The sequence below is a fragment of the Phascolarctos cinereus genome, unplaced genomic scaffold (genome assembly GCF_003287225.1).
Source record: "Phascolarctos cinereus isolate Bilbo 61053 unplaced genomic scaffold, phaCin_HiC Scaffold_4;HRSCAF=312, whole genome shotgun sequence".
NCBI lineage: Eukaryota > Metazoa > Chordata > Mammalia > Diprotodontia > Phascolarctidae > Phascolarctos > Phascolarctos cinereus.
The window spans coordinates 270,357,708-270,375,240 of NW_027555847.1; the positions used below are offsets into that span (position 1 = coordinate 270,357,708).

At 38.6% G+C, this 17,533-nt stretch overlaps 1 protein-coding gene across 6 annotated transcripts in view; it reads right to left on the reverse strand.

Moving 5' to 3' along the window:
• MLLT3 (MLLT3 super elongation complex subunit) overlaps positions 1–6,445 on the reverse strand; it is a 317,963-nt gene extending 311,518 nt beyond the window's left edge. For 2 of the 6 annotated variants that reach the window (XM_078153056.1, XM_078153052.1), the window contains exons 1-2: positions 6,038–6,445; positions 4,383–4,563 (exon numbers count right to left, since the gene is read on the reverse strand). In XM_078153056.1, the coding sequence (XP_078009182.1) occupies positions 4,383–4,563; positions 6,038–6,049 (193 nt within the window). In that variant the 5' untranslated portion in view covers positions 6,050–6,445. Of the gene's footprint in view, positions 1–4,382; positions 4,564–5,590; positions 5,797–5,936 lie in introns of those variants that run through there. The other 4 variants (XM_078153054.1, XM_078153055.1, XM_078153057.1 and 1 more) reach the window with 4 other exon arrangements.
• Between the last annotated feature and the right edge of the window lie 11,088 nt (positions 6,446–17,533).

Sequence of the window (17,533 nt, forward strand, 5' to 3'; positions counted from 1 at the left end):
ATTCCACTTGGTACATGGCCTTCTCTTGGTGGGGAGGTGGACATGATTCAGATAGATGAAAAGATTGTCAATAATGCAAACAAAAGCATAACATAGGAAAAGAAAAAACTTGTATAAAGGACAATGCAAAGCATTCTGATTCAAAGACCAGATACATTTCTAATGCTTTTATGAATGAAAGTAAAATTTTAAAATATAACAGTTTATTTCTATTTGTATAACTGTCATGATTAAACCCTAGAGTATTTCTCTGTCTGGTTCTGCCCTACTACCCTCCATTAGTCATTTCTACCCCATACACACTGACAGACAAACACAAAAGCAAATATTCCAATTCACACTGACAAACCTATACATACAGGGATAAATACTATGGTAAATGGATAGAGGAAAAAAGATCAATAGTCATGGAGCATTCTCCCCAACCACCCAAAAAATAAAGTACACTATGATATTTGTTTACATGGTGAGATTATCAAAAGGAGAAACAATGATTCTGTCCATCTAGGAAACCTTTAATATTATACTAGACAAAATGAGATGCCTTCCTTTTGTGTGACTAGCCTTTCATGGGGGGAGGGAGGGGAGGCAATAAACCAGCATTACTTGGATTCAATCCTACAGACCACAAACAAGGAAAACCATTACATGATGTTCAAAGATAGAATTAAGATCAACATATATGAATCGATTCAAAACCACATCTTCGCCATAACATAGTTTTTGAGAAAGCAATAAGTCTCACTTCAAAATGCTGACTGTTACAGATGATTACTTTCTTACAGGCAAAGGTTTTTTGAAAACTTACTTAGGACTCCAAACAAGCAAATTCAGTCAAACATCTTAAAAGGTTTCCCCCTCCCCCACCCTACCCGAGGTGCTTTGTAAAAATTTGCCAAAATGATTTAGCATACAAATTCAACATTAAAGATTAAAGTCAGTATTAGAGAATGCTAAATCAAACTACAGCTTCTAGGCTTAGATTTCTTGTGTTTTATGCTTTTCTATCTCCCTCTTTCCCCTCACTCTGAGCACCCCCCCCCCGAAAGGAATCTGGCTTCAACTGGAAAGCCATCAAATTATACTAGTAGTCAAATTAGCTTACAGAAAATAATAAGCAACAGATTTAATATCATAAATGTCAACTGAACAGATTGCAATGCTAGAAATAGCTATAATTAGAAAGAAAGTTCACTCAAATTCACATCTTACTACAAATGAAGGCATTAATATTTAACATGAAGCACTGTAGATATGCCTTATACGTGGTCAGAGTAGACCATTATAAATCCAGTTCAAATAAATAAGCATGGAGGTTGTATTTTATTTTTTACAACTTGGTAGTTTTAACAATGACAGTACCACCTGCCTAATTCCTTAACAGTAGATGCTCTATGTCCCAGGCAACATTATTCAATCAAAATCTAGGGCTTTAACAGATAAACTGACTATAAGTAGTTTTCAAATACAGGTCTCCTGCACATGTATTAGTGGAACAGCAAAACTTCATTAATTTGAATCCCAGCAAATCAAAACTAATAAAAGGGATATGCAATTCCAATTAAGTAAAAAGTTCAAAGTGTTGTAATTTCTTCCTCTATAGTCTCAAGAGATTACTCTCAAGTAAAAGGAAATTGGGTTTTTCAAAACTACTAAAATCAGCAGGTTTTTCAAAACAATAAATTAATGACTAAATCAACTTGCAGGTTCATTCTTTTATATTTAAGGATCTCTGTGTTCTTACAGGATGTATTCATACGATATAGATATATAGATGTAGAGGATACTTACAAGTATCTGAGATGTGGCATATTATGTATGTTAATTTTACATCATTTATTTTATATTATCTATTGTAACTCATTTTTATAATATGAAATTTTAATTTGATTATTATTTTGATTAAATTGAGAGTTTAAAAAAACTACATTTCTTTTAAAATCATCCACAGTTCAGACTTTTCACTAAGTCAGATTGGCATTCCCCTCATTAGTGAGATTTTATCATGCCACTATGATGCAGGGCCTTAAGAGGACAGGAGTAAATTAAGAAATTTCTGGTGTGCCTGTTCCATCATCATTGTTGTCATTTTGAAATTGTCTTATTTCAATAAACTGAAATCTGTCACAGGAATGAATGGCATGTTTGGTGCTGCCTGAACTTACAACTGTTCCCAATGAACAGAGAAATGTTCTCTTGCAATCTGAGTCATGTGTAATTACAATATGACAAGGTCTCTCCCAGGCTATGCAAGCTGGCATTTTTCCCAGCACTTGTCACATCATGGAAAACACATATACAAATAAAAATCAAAAAAATAAACATTTTAAAACAATGGCTTACATGTCTCTTTTTTTTTTGAAGAAATAAAAGTTATTCACACCTGAGAATAAACAAAAGTATTCTACCAACAATCGGACATGTCACCCTTGAAACACCAGAAATTGTCCTACTATTAATCTAGCAGCACACCACACCTAGCAACAATTCCCAGGTCTGGGCTGCAGAGTCATGTTCCCTCAGGCTGGACAGAAAAATCATTAAGTATAGGAAATAAAGGGAGAGTGTCACACACCACACACCCACTAGAGCAGAGATGGAGCTATGTGAAAAACAATTCTTAATCTTGAAATTTCTGAATGCCAATCCGTTCATCGTCACAGTATACAAACAGTTACCTCGATTACTTCTGCCAAAAATAAAATTGGGCTCTTTCTCCCAAAACATCAAATATTCCTTTAAATAAACTGTGAATTTTTTTAAACATCTTAAGTCAATAGCAGTCAGATAATGGCAACCTTGGGTACCAAGAGTCTCAGGGGTAGATGGCTTCTTTTGTTAAAAACACTGCAGTGACTAACAAACCCCAGAAGAAAAGATACTAAGAGCCATCATATCCAATCCTGTACAGTAATTAAGACCTGACAGTCTACTCAGTATCACGACTTTGAGATACAAAATAGTGTTCAGTTAAAGAATAATTATTTCTCTGGTTATGCTTGGATACAAAATGCAACCTAAATAGTTCCTACTAGCAAGGAGTATTTCTTGTACTAGAAATGTAATTCATTTATTAACCATCAAACAAAGCCTGTCAAACTCAACTTCTCCCATTTGAAAAGGGCATTACAAACTAAGTCAGGAAAAGAAAACACAACACAGCCCTTCACCACTTGAGCTTGGGAAACAAAAAACGCATCAAAACAACCTCTGCCACCTCTACACTCAACCCTGCATTTCTCCTTTCTTTATCCACTGCCTGTATGTTCAATAATTCCCACATAGCTCTAAGCAGAATGGATTTATTATGATGTTGTTCTAAGGAACTGCAGGAGTTCTAGATGCCAATAAAGATTACAGATCAAATGGGAGATAACTACTAACCATTGTGTCTACTTAGATAAATAAACCTGCTCACAAACAAAGCACCTTATTGTAATGGTACTGTTACCTCCACTAATCCAACTAAAACAACCAGACAGTAGCTTCCATGAGAGTGAAAGAAACTGAAATTGAGGTTACCCAAAACTCTTTTCCCAATATCCTGTGACATTACAAACTGTCTTGTCTGAAAACTGTCTTGCTCTGCACAGAAAAACGTTTGAAATAGCACAGACTAGGCAGGATTATGCAAACTTAAAAAAAAAGTCAAAGAAACAAGGTGGTGAAGCCTTCAAAGCATAAGCGTTCCTTCTGAAACTTAAGAAACATTTTCACAAAACAACCTCAGAATGCAAACTCTTCCCCTAAAGCTAACATCGGAACCCCACCCGCTTAAAACACTCAGTCTCTAGGCGGGACCAAGTGCCATCTACGAGAAGGGAAGATTAAACCTTTATTCAGACATAAAGATAAAGCTGGAAAGATCTAGTAGAGAGGGGGAGAAAAAGAAGTCTGTGGTAACCTTCAAACAACGTGCTATAAAGCAAAGATCGGTGCGACCTGAACAGGAAACAAATACTCACGATGCATTTTTGTTTTTAAAATACTGCAAATCAAACTCAAATTTTTTTTTCTGGAAAAACACGAATGCCATTTATTCTCTCCAGCCCCACCCCCAACCCTCAACGACTGTACCATCCACCACCTAAGCTGCTAACCCCGAAGGACTGGAGAATTCTTGCTTTGGAAAAAAAATACTGTACACCTGATGGTCCTTTACATGCGGTGACTTTTGAAAAGCCAGAGAGACTGGGCTGGGGCCTCTTGCTTCCTCGCCGCAGCAAACACCAATCTGAGAGCTCAGCAAACATACAAGGAAGGAGGGAAGGAAGGAGGAGGAGAGAGAATCTCACTGGCAAAGTCAATTGTTTTCCCCCTTGCTCTCTTCTAAAGCAAACACTTAAAAAAAATCATCACCCCCTTTGTATTTCAGCCCCTACCTCTTTTTGGCCTAGGAAAGCTTTCATGCAAGTGAAAGACGACTTTCTCCACAAAGTGCTGAATGTTACTGTGCTCGGGTCCGCGAACAAACACCATCCAATCGTGGGTAAAACCCTCCACAGTGGGTTTCTTCCTAACCTGGGCTCGATGCCCTAGCTCCAGCTTCACCTGAACAGCACACTGAGAAAGCAAGGGAGGAGAGAAAGAGAGAGAGACAATAATGAATAATGGGGAAAGGATGATTTTACATTTAGGATTATGCATGTTTTGTTTTGGTTTTTGATGCACACAAAAGAAAATAGTAGTCTTCACACCCACGTTTCACACGCGTATAAACACAAATAGATACACATACGCTTCATGTCTTTCACATACACCAGTAAGGGTGAGACCAGGTCAGCTATGCTCCAGATGAGCTCTAATTGTAACGGAATGTTACCCCCAACGGAGGGGGGAGGAAGGGAGAAAGAGGAGGATGAGGACACCTAATAACAACAGACACATTGGAATCAAATTAAATATAATCAGAAAGCAAGACGAGATCAGTTCTCAGACAATATAAGGCCAGGTGGCAGCGAAGAATGGGGGATGGGGAACCCCTTCATAGAAAGTAATCCCGTAAAAGGAACAATACTATTAAGTCTTTGTGTGTATCTGTGTATATCTATGTGTTGAGAGAGTACATGCATGCTTGCATGCATGCATGTGCAGCGCAGTGCCAGGCAGAATTTAAACTGTAGGCATCTTTTGCTAATGGGCAAGTCACAAACTCCAGTGCTTTTTATTGCAGGACTCGTGGACAGCAAATTTAAGACGTCGTCACACACATACACACACCCAAAAAGCATACAACACGCCAATGCATTAATAACTTAACATGCCCGGCCACCACCCCCTCCCCAAAACAAACATTACGCATAAAAGGTAGCGTGCCCTGTTGCCGTGAGCCCCATACTGGAATAGAAAACCGCCCCGATAAACCCCGCAAACACGCTGAAGAGCACCCAGAAGGCCTCCCCTATCCCGTGCTCCCAAAAAAATTCATTTTAAAAAAAGAAAGGAAAAGAAAAACGGGGGTGGGGAGGGCGGGGTAAGGCAGATCCATCGTTGTTACGCTACACACACACACAACACACACACACATGCATGGGGTTAAAGTTGCGTGTGAGCACCGGTGCTGTCACAGACACGCCGGGAGAGAACGCACCATCCTAGCGGCGACTGCGGCGCCCGCCTCCGGTGCCGCTACTGCTGAGAGTCCGCCCTGTACTGTACACACTCTGCTCCCGGCTGCTGCAGGCGGCTGCTGAAATATGGCTGAGTTATTATTCGCCTCCTCCACCGTGTCTGCGTGTGTGTCTGTGTGTGTGTGAGTGTGTGTGTGAGTGTGTGCGCGCGCGCGCGTGTGTGTGTGTGTGTGTGTGTGTGTGTGTGTGGTGTGCGCGCTTCTTGCAATTGCGGGGGGGGGTTGGAGGAGTATATGGGGGGGTGAGAGTGCAGAGGAGGGAGTGGAGATTTAGAGGGAAAAGCAGCATACTGCAAACCATACCAACCTTTCTCTAATTGGAACCACGGAGCGGTGTCTGGGCAGCAGCAGCAGCAGCAGCGCTGGGTGAAGGAGGAGGAAAGAAGATTTTTTTTTGCATGTACTTACCGAGCTGGCCATGCCTGGGGGCCCGGAGGTTTGCTGGGGTGTTTTTTGGTACCCCGACTCCCCCCGCCCCCACCCTCCCCTTCTCAGCTGTAATTCATGAAGAAGCTGATATGAATGAGAGTGCGCCCAGGAGAAGAGGGTAGATGGCGGACATTCTCTGTCTTCCCCCCCCCACCTCCCCTTTCCGTGTCTCTCTCCCTCTCTCTCTCGCTATCTTTCTTTCTCTCTCTCTCTCTCTCTTTCTCTCTCTCTTCTCTCTTTCTCTCTTTTTCCCTCTCTCTCTTGTTAAACTGAGCCCCGACAGCCAAAGCAAAAGCAACCAAACAGCAGCAACAGCAGCAGGGGCTGAGACTGGGATTTCGGAGCATGCGCCTTGGGCTGGGAGCTACTGACACTAGACACAGAACCCGGTGCAAGAGGGAGGGACTGTGGAGGGAAAGAGGGAGGGACTGGTGGAGGTGGAGGGGGGGGAAGAGAAAGAGAGAGGGAAAGAGCCCGACAGAGCCAATCAAACACAGTAACTAAATTACACTAAACCCCAGCCGCCCTCCCCACCCGACTACGGCCGAAACCGAAATGCATTACTTAAAGTAACAGGTTATTGAGGAAAAGAGAAGCGGAGGGTTAGAAGACTAGGAAAGTCTTGGGCAGTTGGGGGGGAGCGATCCCAGCCCCTGTGCAAACACCTCCGGTCTTACAATAAAAAACGGATTAAAAGTGTTGGAATGTAGCCAAAGTACAGCCCCCTGGAAAGCCCCAGCAGCAGAGGGGAGTGGGAGAGAGGGGCAAGAGAAGAAGGGGAGTGGGAATTGGGGGCTGTTAGATCTTTCTGGGCTTGCTGGAAAAGTTTGCTGTCCCGGAGAAGGAAGATAGCTACTTCATAAATGCCTAAATAGTGTGTTTGTCTTCCACAGAAAGAAAGAAAGAAAGAAAGAAAGAAAGAAAGAAAGAAAGAAAGAAAGAAAGAAAGAAAGAAAGAAAGAAAGAAAGAAAGAAAGAAAGAAAGAAAGAAAGAAAGAAAGAAAGAAAGAAAGAAAGAAAGAAAGAAAGAAAAGTTTGCTTTTGTGCTTAAATAGCACAACTGAACATCCAAAAGCCCACCCCAAAATAAACTTCACACACACACAAACTAGTGAATTACAGATTCAGTAGCAAGAGCGCTGGATTTGGAGTCATTACTTCAACATTTATTAAGCGCCTACGATGTTCTTGGCACTATCTTGGACGCTGCGAGTAACAAAGACAAAAACCAAACAAGCTCCAGTAGTAAAATGAGTTTAAAAGTCCCGGCTCTACCCTTTACTACCTGTGTTGACCTACGGCAAATCACTTAACCTCTGAAAGCCTCAGTTTCCTCATCTGGCAAATGGGGTTATCGCTACGCCCTCTTCCAGCAAACCTGTGACTGAAAAGCACATAATACCACGGGCCTGTGCTGGGTTCAAAGTTGGAGAAATGTATATAAAGATTGAGAGAGAGAGAGAGAGAGAGAGAGAGAGAGAGAGAGAGAGAGAGAGAGAGATTAAGTAATGAAGCAAACCGATCGTTTCTCCCTTAGGGAATGTTTTGAGAAATTGAGCCTTAAAGCTGTTCTATGTCCAAAATGCCCAGGTGACGGCAGGAGACAAACGTCACGTCTCTGAGCTGTGGCGGGAAGTTGTTTTCTTTTGTAGTCTTTTTTCCCCTCTCCCTGGCAGCGGGTTGGATTGCATCAGAACTGGCTTAGTTGCCCTTTGAGGACTCGTGGGGCAACTGAGAGACTTAAAATAGCAGACAGAGCTAATATTGACTGTAATGCGCATTAATTGGATTATAATCTCTATGAGTTTTGGTGACAGTAAACATAATCCATCTCAGGATAATAATCGGGTTAGCCTCCCGGGTGACAAACTTCCCACCAGACGGGATCCCTAAAGGGCTCTCCGTAAATTTTTCTGGCAGGTATTATCTCGCCTGTGGACCAGAGACAGGAAGACGGGAGACGAAGATATATTAAACAAGAAAAATAACCATTAGCAAAAAGTAACACGGAAAGATTACTACATATTTGAGTGGGCAAGAACCTTGTAGCTTTAGTTTATTGAGTCGGAAAGGGGAGATAATTTAATTCAGAAGGTGTAAACTGTTTGCATTTTTCTTTCTCTTCAGATTTCAGGTTTGTTTTTTTGACGTCTTTCCTCTTTCACTTTCCTCCTCCACCTCCGAACTGGTCTCCCTTCGCTCTTTTCTTCCTTCTTTCCTAACATTTCCTTTGGCTCTTTTCTTTGTTATCTTCCCTGCCCTCTATCTAGCTCCAACTTTTTTCTCCGCTCCTACCCATTCTTCTAACACAAACAAAACAAAACCCCACACAACAGTTAACCATCCTTAGGATTCGAAGCAAAAGATCTTAAATACCAGGAACACAGATGATTCGTTTGATGTGTCAGAGAGCAGGTAGATTGCCTTGGACAGACACCTGGTCTGTGTCAACTCAACTCCTCCTAGGAGGTCCTTTTGTAACTCCAACCCTCCAGGCAGTTAAACAGAAGATAGAAGTCAAATTCTGCCAGATCTGTGGGGCTTGGTTTCCCAAACAGAATAGCCACACACTCAGAGTAGCATCAACCCTACTTCTCAGTCACCAAATATAAATAACAATAAGCCAGAAAGCCTTTCAGGCGCTGAGAGCTGGGTTCACCTTTTCTGTATCGATGACCCCAATTACCTTCACCGTTCTACACTGAAAAACTAGCAACGTTTGTTAATTCGCACACCAGCAGAGAAAACGAGGGAGGAGGAATAAGACCTTTTTGAAAGCTTAAACAGAAATAACAGTTTGAGTTAGATGAATTGTGTCTGTGTGAACATGCCCATATATGCAGTGAAATGAATTGGTAAAAATAAATTCTTTAGGTAAGTGAAGCAAATAAAAGAGTCCCTCATGCCGAACAAGAAAGGAAATAAATTTGTTTATTAACTACTCTTTTCCATGCATTTATTTTCTTAAAAAGCAGGTAAAGATCCTGTTAGAATACAGGTGACAAACAGATCTAGTCTCTTTCAGCTGTAGTTGATGTCAGTATTGTATTTATTCAATGCCAATGTAAGCTCTAGTCTCTTTCGGGTGTGGTACACAATACTTGAAATCTGAACTCTCTTTCCTTTATGAATTGTATGTTTTAAAACTTCAGAATTGGTCAATACCAGTTGTGAGGCCACAATGAGTTATTCCCCCCAACACTCCCAGTCCTTTAAAAGAAATAATTTCAGAAACTACAATTTTTGGAGAATAAAACCTGTGAGAAAGGGAGATGCACAAATGGTCAGTAGGTGGCGCAATGAGTCCTTACACTGCCGTCCTCACTTGACCTTTAAAAAAAATTTTTTTTAATTTTTTAAGGCGTAGTTTCCACATTTTGAGGCAGAGGGATTTTAGATTGTCTGACAATTTTTGTCCATTATTTAACGAAAATAATCTTGTATGGACTATTTTGATAAACAGTAACGAAAACAAGGTCTTGCTAATAAAATGACAGTTTGCAATAAATATTGGAAATCTGGCATTCGAGAGGTGGATTTTATTTTGGTTTTCTGCTTTTCTTTTTTCCCTTTAGATGAAAGCTAAACTTAGAAACAAACTTTTTTGGTCTATAGCAATAAGAGTACTATATTTTTAATTAGAGGAAATGGGTTCAAATCTCATCTCTCAATGACTGAGCTCTCACTACATGAGGGATCTTCAGCAAGTCTTCAGCAAAATTAAAGGGTTTGACTAGAGGATTTCTAAGGTCCTTTCCACTTCTGAATCTATGATCCTACAAATTACAGGACCTATATTCCCCTAACTAAACATTAAGATTAACTTTTAAAGTAATAAGTAATTTAAGCTTTCTATTCTTGACTTTTTCACTGAACTGTGTGACCTTGAACAAATCTCTTAATCTCTCTGAACCTCAATTGCCTCATCTATAAAGTGAGAGTGTTGATGGCATCTTAGATCTAAATCCTGGAAATCTAACTTAATCCAAAATTGATAATCCCTCCAAGATTTAAAATTTCACAATCCTAAATTATGACATTCATTTAATCTTCCTCCAATAAACATTTATTTGGAATACAGTTACAAAGATGGTAGAATTTCATTATAATGCACATATTTTCAAAGTCATTCCAAATCTTTAGGATCTGCAGGGAGAAAGGAAAGACATCTTTATAAATAACTTGCAAGTGAAAAGAAATGTTTTAAATATAGTAGGAGAGGAAAATGTTCTCAAAGACCATTTTCATCTCCCTCTCACCCCACCCCACCTCACCTTTTTTTTTTTTTTACCCCAGGTTCTCTACCTGCAGCTGTGTTTGGTTTGGGTGGGTGATTTGAAGTGGGATTCAGAGGTAGCCAAACTTAGTAGTAGAGTAGTAGTGATGGTCAAAGAAGTTAAATGATAATTACTGAAGGGTGTTAAAGAATAATTGCTGCTTGTAGATCAAACTAATGAATGGAGAATTTTGTCATGTTTGATTATATCTTGTGCAGAATTCCTCATCAGGTCAACAAAACAAAGTTACTCCTCTTCCATTAGTCATTCAGCTCAAAGAGAGAATAGATTTGTTATTGGCATCCTACCTACTAATTGTATTTGCTTTTAAAAACTATTTTAATTGCAAAATAGGGTACCTGTCCTAAGCAAATTAATTGAGGAGATAAAATATGCATACCCTCAAAATCCTAGCAAATAGGAGAAAAATAAGGCATTTTACAGAATTATGAGGACCCCCAAAGCCACTATTTATTTTCATTTCACAACACTTCAAGATGATATGTGTTACATATACATATATACATATATATGTGTATATATATATACATATATATATATATATATATATATATATATGCTGTATGTCATATGAAACTGGCACAGAGAATTGAAGTGAATTATCTGAGAACACAAAACCAGTAAGTGGCCTAGCAAGGAAGAAAACCCAGGTGTACTCTTTCCCATTCCCATCTTTTATCCACTAGAAAACTCAGCACAATAATAATAAATTGATTGGAATAACAGAGCATTCATAGTTGCCTTTTTCTCTAAACTAAAGTATGTTCGAGGTACACCTTATTGAAACTCTAGGAGGAAAAATCTTTCACTGGAGTAAAGAATGATAGGCCTCTTGATCATAAGAATAGTATTTCGGTTGAACAACCCAACCCATTTTATTATTATGGAAATCTGTTGAAAATTTTACATATTTTAAGAGATGTCATTAGTGATCATATTTAATTCATGATTCTGTTACAGTGTCTTGGGATCTCCAAAAGGGTAGGGTTCCTCATCATTCTAACTGAAAAAAAAACTGTTTTGATAACCATTTAAGCATCTTGTCAATGACTTTCCAGAGAAAAGAAATACACTGTCACTGCCTTCATCAGTTAGATATGTGCAAGATATTTCCTGAAAATAAATCTAGAAAAATATGAACTTTCAGGAGATGAGGGCTCACCCATAGCAATCATTTATCAATTTAGTAGGGTGCTACCCTAACTTCATAATAATAGCTAACACTTTAACATTTGCTTAGTGTCCTATAGTTATTCTTGCATGTTTCTTAAACCAAGAATACAGAAATGGGGGTGGAGAGGGGAGGGGAAGAGGGAGAGAATCTAAAAACATTTCCAGTCAATTAACACAGTGTGACTGAAAGCTTTTGCCTAAGATGTACAAAACTCTAAAATTTGAACTTTATCTTTTATATTTCCTAAACTTTGTGCTATCTTCTAATTAATCTTTACATAAAAATTTAACATTATGCCAGTGGTATATTAGTGGCAACTTTCAGGTGGCAATATTCTTTTCATTTTAATGGCTATGAAACTAGAAAATAATTGTTTTCTTCCAAATAGACAAATAAAAGGGTCTGTCTTAATAGGCCAGAGAGGAAAAGTACTATATCAGACATATGAGCCATGTACAATTGAAACAAGATCAAAGATTTATACCTATTTCAACCCTTACAGAAGAGGAAACTGAGGAGCAAAGAGACTGAGTGATTTGTCTAGCATCCTGAATAATAAATAGCAAAGTTCAAGCTTCAATAATCAATTTCATAGACTTTTAGAGCTAAATGAACATTGGAATTAAACATTAGATTAACACTTCCCCCCTCATTTTACAGTTGAGGAAAAGGAGGAACCAGAGGAAAAGTGAACTGTTTCCAGATCCACCTTTTAGATGGTAGAAGTACCCCCACTAGAACCCAGGTCTTCTGACTTCCAGTTCTTTACTCTTTCTATGGTGAGCAGATTGTTCAAATCACACACCACTGACTCAGGTTGAGCGTGCAATCCACTAAAAACCCTGGAGCTTTTCCAGACAAACTTCTGTCTAAACATGCCCTCTCCTATATTGTACTTGTAAAATCATTTTTTCAGACCTCAGTGTAACACTTTACATTTGTCCCTATTGACTGGTATTGTATTAAATTCAGCCTAATATCATAGACTGTTACAATGTTTTTGGAGACTGATTAAGTGCATTAGCTATGCTTCTTAGCTTTGTGTCATCAGTAAATTTGATAAGCATGCCATTTATGTCAATGATAAAAATGACAGGAGGGGCTGAAAGCATACACATGCTACTTTCACTGCAGATTGAATTATGTCTCTTAATGATGAGAATGCCTTAATGCCTCTAAGCAGAGCCTCTGTCACCTTCTGCCAGTTCTTTGCCCGTTTGGCTAAGGAATGCAGAACAGAGAAGGCAACCTCATTCCACCCTTTTGCCAGGCCTTAGTATCCCACCCCAACCCCAATATCTCTCTGAGAATTCCATTCCTGGGAATCTTCCTTAAACCATGATGACTTTTAGTCCTGCTACCTCCCTCTCAGAAACCCATCCCACTTATAAATAGGTCGCAGTGAAAATAAAATTATTTATCCATAGCTTTTTTTTTTCTTACTCTATACAATCAAGAATTGGGAGAGATCCTACAGGTCTAACTTCTCCCATTCAAGTCAGGAATTCTCTTTACAATATTTCTGAACAAAATAGTCTTCTAACCACTGCCTGAATTCTTTCAATAATGAGAAGCTCAGTGTCTAGGAAGGCAGCCTATTCCACTGATGAACAGGAGTAGTTATAAAAAAGACCTTCCTCACATTAGGCAAAAATCTGTTGCCCTATAACCTCCATCCATTGGTCCTGGCTCTCTGTTGTCAAGCAGAACAAGTCTAATCTTTCCTCAGTTTGACAGATCTTTAAATATTTAAAAAGAGTAATTACATCCCCAATAAGTCTTTTTTTTTCTCCAGGCTAACCATTTTATTAGTAATCCACAGTATTTATATCATTTGTGATTGTTGATATAAATTTATGTCATATCCTAGGTCATCTTACCTCTCTTCTCTCCAATGCATCTTTCACACTGCATCAGAATCATCTCTTATGCAGAGATCAAGAGATGTTACTCTTTCACTCAAAAATTTTCTGTATAGCAAAAGAAAAAAAGAATAGAAAAAGAAAAAAAAATGGGGCAGCTAGGTGGTGCAGTGGATAGAGCATTGGCCTTGGTTTCAGGAGGACCTGAGTTCAAATCCAGCCTCAGACACATAACACTTACTAGCTGTGTGACCCTGGACAAGTCATTTAACCCCATTGCCTACCAAAAAAAAATTTTTGGTAGCTCCCTATTGACTACCAAATATAGTTCAAACTTCCTTGTGGGGCATTCAAGTCCCTCTAAAATGTTGTACCACTCTACCTTTATAGCCTCATCTCAAGTTACTCTTTGCTTATGCTATAATCTAAATTGAGCAAAGCTCTTCTGCACTTCCCCATTACTGTCAAGAGCACAATCATCTTCATAGTCACCCAGGCCTGCAACTTGGTGTCATCGCCTCAACTCCTCATCCTATATACTTACTCCATTGCCAGATCTTGTCATTGTTATCTTCACAACATGTCCATCATACCCCTCTTCTGTCATAGAACCACAAACCTAGCTCAGTCCCTCATCACCTCTCTCTTTAAATATATATATATGTATATATATATATATATACATATATATATATACATATATATATATATACATATACATATACATATGTGTGTGTATGTTTTCCCCAATTACATGTTTAAAACAATTTTTAAACATTTTTTTAAAAGCTTTGAGCTCCAAATTCTATCCTTCCCTCTTTCTCCTCCCCTCTCCCTGAGATGGTAAGCAATTAGATAAAGGATATAGATATATATATATCTATAGATATAGATATATATATATGCATATATATATATGCAAGCAAGTAAAACATTTCCATGTTAGTAACTTTGTATAAGAAGATATAAAAGAAAAAGGATGAAAGAAAGAAAGTGAAAAATAGCATGCTTCAATCTGTATTCAAACACTATCAGTTCTTTTTCTGGAGGCAGATAGTATTCTTCATCATTAGTCCTTTGGGATTGTCTTGGATCATTGTATTGCTAAGAATAGCTAAGTCATTTGCACATCATCAAAAAATATTGCTGTTACTGTGGACAATGATCTGCTGGTTCTATTCGCTTCACTTTGCATCAGTTCATATAAATCTTTCCAGATTTTTTCTGAAATCATCCTGATTATCATCTCTTATAGTACTACAATATTCCATCACAATCATAGTTTAGCCATTCCCAAATTGATGAACATCCCTTTGATTTCCAGTTCTTAGCCACCACAAAAAGAGCTGCTATAAATATTTCAAACTGGATGTCTTACTGACATCTTAAACTACGCATGCCTGAAAGTAAACTCATTATCTGCCGCCTGCCAAAAGCCTCCCCTTTGCAGAGTTCTCTATTACTTTAGAGGGTGCCACCATCTACCCATTCACCCAAGCTCCAAACCTAAGTGTCAGTCTTTCTCACTCCACCATCTGTTAGAAGGATCTGTGGATTTTACCTTTGTAACATCTCTCACACACACCCTCTCCTCACTTCCGACAGTGACACTACCACAGGGCAGACTCATCACCTCAAACCTCGACTATTGAAAAAGTCTATTGGTCAGTCTCCCTGCCGCAATTCTCTCTACATTCCAGTTCATCCTCTATTCAGCTGTCAATATAATCTTCCTAAAGTGCAAATCTGACCATGTCTCACACACACACACACACACACATACATTCAATAAACTTCAGGGGTACTATATTATCTCTAGGATTAAACATGAAATTCTATGCTTCATATAGCACTTCATTACCTGCCTCCCCACCTTTCCATTCTCCTTATACCTTACATATCCACGCATACACACTTACACACACATACTTTGTGACCCAGTAATACTGATCTCCCTGCTATTCTTTGAATAAGATACTTCATCTCCAAACTCTAAGCATTTTTACTGGCTGTCTCTCATGCCTAAAATCTTCCTCTCCTCATCTCCACCTTTCCTGGCTTCTTTGAAGTCCCAGCTAAAATCTCACCTTCTAAAGGAAGTCTTTTTAGATTCCCCCTTAATTCTAGTACCTTCTCTCAGTTGATTATTTCTCAATTATCTTATATATAGCATGTTCACTCATATCTGTTTACATGTTGTCTCCTCCATTAAACACTGAGCTCCTTGAGATCAGGAGCCATATTTTGTCTTTCTTTGAATCCCCAGTGCTTAGCAAGTGCCTGGCATGTAGCAAGTGCTTAATATATGTTTACTGACTGACCAACTGGTGGTACAGCCTTTGAGAGCACAGGGTTCCCTTGACACCTCCATAAGACATCTGAATAGGACTTCATTGGAGGACCTCCCCAACCCACAGTTGGTCCATCAGTGCACAAATCAGAATCTCAAAATGAACAATGAGCTGAGCTCAGAGTTGATCAGGAGAAGAGTGGGATACATTGACTTTGATGATTCTACTATTTTAGTTTTATTAATTGATTACATTCAATTAATTTTATTGAGTGACTCCAAAACATAATTATCACTAGGTGCTACTGTAGCCAAGTTGCTATTAGATAACCCATTTTATATTAGATGTATTCGAAGTATAAGATGGCAGAGACAGGGACTGGGGAGATCAAGGAAGTCCCTAGTCAGCTGAATGGTTTCTGTAGTATGAAGAGAGCATGGCAAAATGAAAAGAATGTTGAATTTGGATTCAGAGGACCAGGATTTTAACTCCAACTTTATTAAGTATTACTGGTATGACATTAGATGCAAGTCAGGGATTCTTAGGGATTACAACTCAAGCAAATCTCAGGGATTGAGTTTCCTCAACTGTAAAATGAGGAAGTTGGACTAAATGACTTCTGAGGTCCCTTCCAGGACTAAAATGATGATCCTATGATCCTAAGCAAGCTGACAAGATTATAGTTCGTGAGTCTCTTTTTGGAGCCATTGGAAGGGCACATCTCTATGAAGAGGGTGTGTACAACCACAGGCACCTTGTGTTGAGGACACAGGTAACTGCTGACTAACTTCAGTGCAACTCAGGCTCCTCATGCTCACTCACCCCACATATCCAATACATTGCCATATCTTTTCATTTCTATCTTTGCAACATCTCTCCTATATATTCCCTATTCTCCATCACAAAGCCACAATCCCATTTCAGGCTTTCATCACCTCTCGCCTGGAGTGGAATGCAAATGCCTTCCAATTAGTCTCTTGTCTCAGTTCTCTCCCACTCCAATCTACCTTCCATTCAGCTGCCAGATGATTTTTACTAAAGCATGGTTCTGACCATGTCACCCCTCCACTCTGTCAGCTTCAGAGTTTCCCTATTATCTCCATCATAAAGTTCTTTGGCATTCAAAATGCTTCATAACTTAGTCCCTTCCTAACTCTAGAAGCGCTAGCTACATCAGTAAGATAAGAAAAGAAATTGAGGGAATAAATACATGCAAAGAGGAAACTAAATTAGATGACATGATAGACTATTCAGAGAATTCTAGAGGGTCAACTAAAAAACAATTGAAAAAACTATAGCAAAATAATGGGATACAAAATATTCACACAGATCATCAGGCAAAGTCCAACAGGAGGAGATAGAAAGATAAATTTCATTTAGAATAAATAATGAACAAAATATTTGGAAGCACACTTACTAAAACACATGCAGGAATTGTATGGCTACAACTATAAAACATTCTTTACAGGAATAAAGACAAACCTAAATAATTAGATATATTGACTCATGGTTGAATTATGCCAATAAAATAAAAATGAAAATATTATCTAAAGTAATTTATTAAGTACTATTGCCAACTGATCAAACTATCAAAGGGTGACTTTAAAGAACTAGAAAAAAATAATAAAATTCATGTGGAGGAATAAAAGGGAAAGTCTTAAGGGAAATAATGAAAAAAAGTAGGAAGGAAGGAAGGTTAATAGCATCAAATCTCTTATGGTACTACAAGACAATAAACATCAAAACTATATTGAACTGGTTAAAATAATAGAAAAAGTAATTAATTGAGAGTCCATGTTAGAAATAACAGATCCAGAAAAGAAAAATGAATATAGTAGAATAGTATTTCT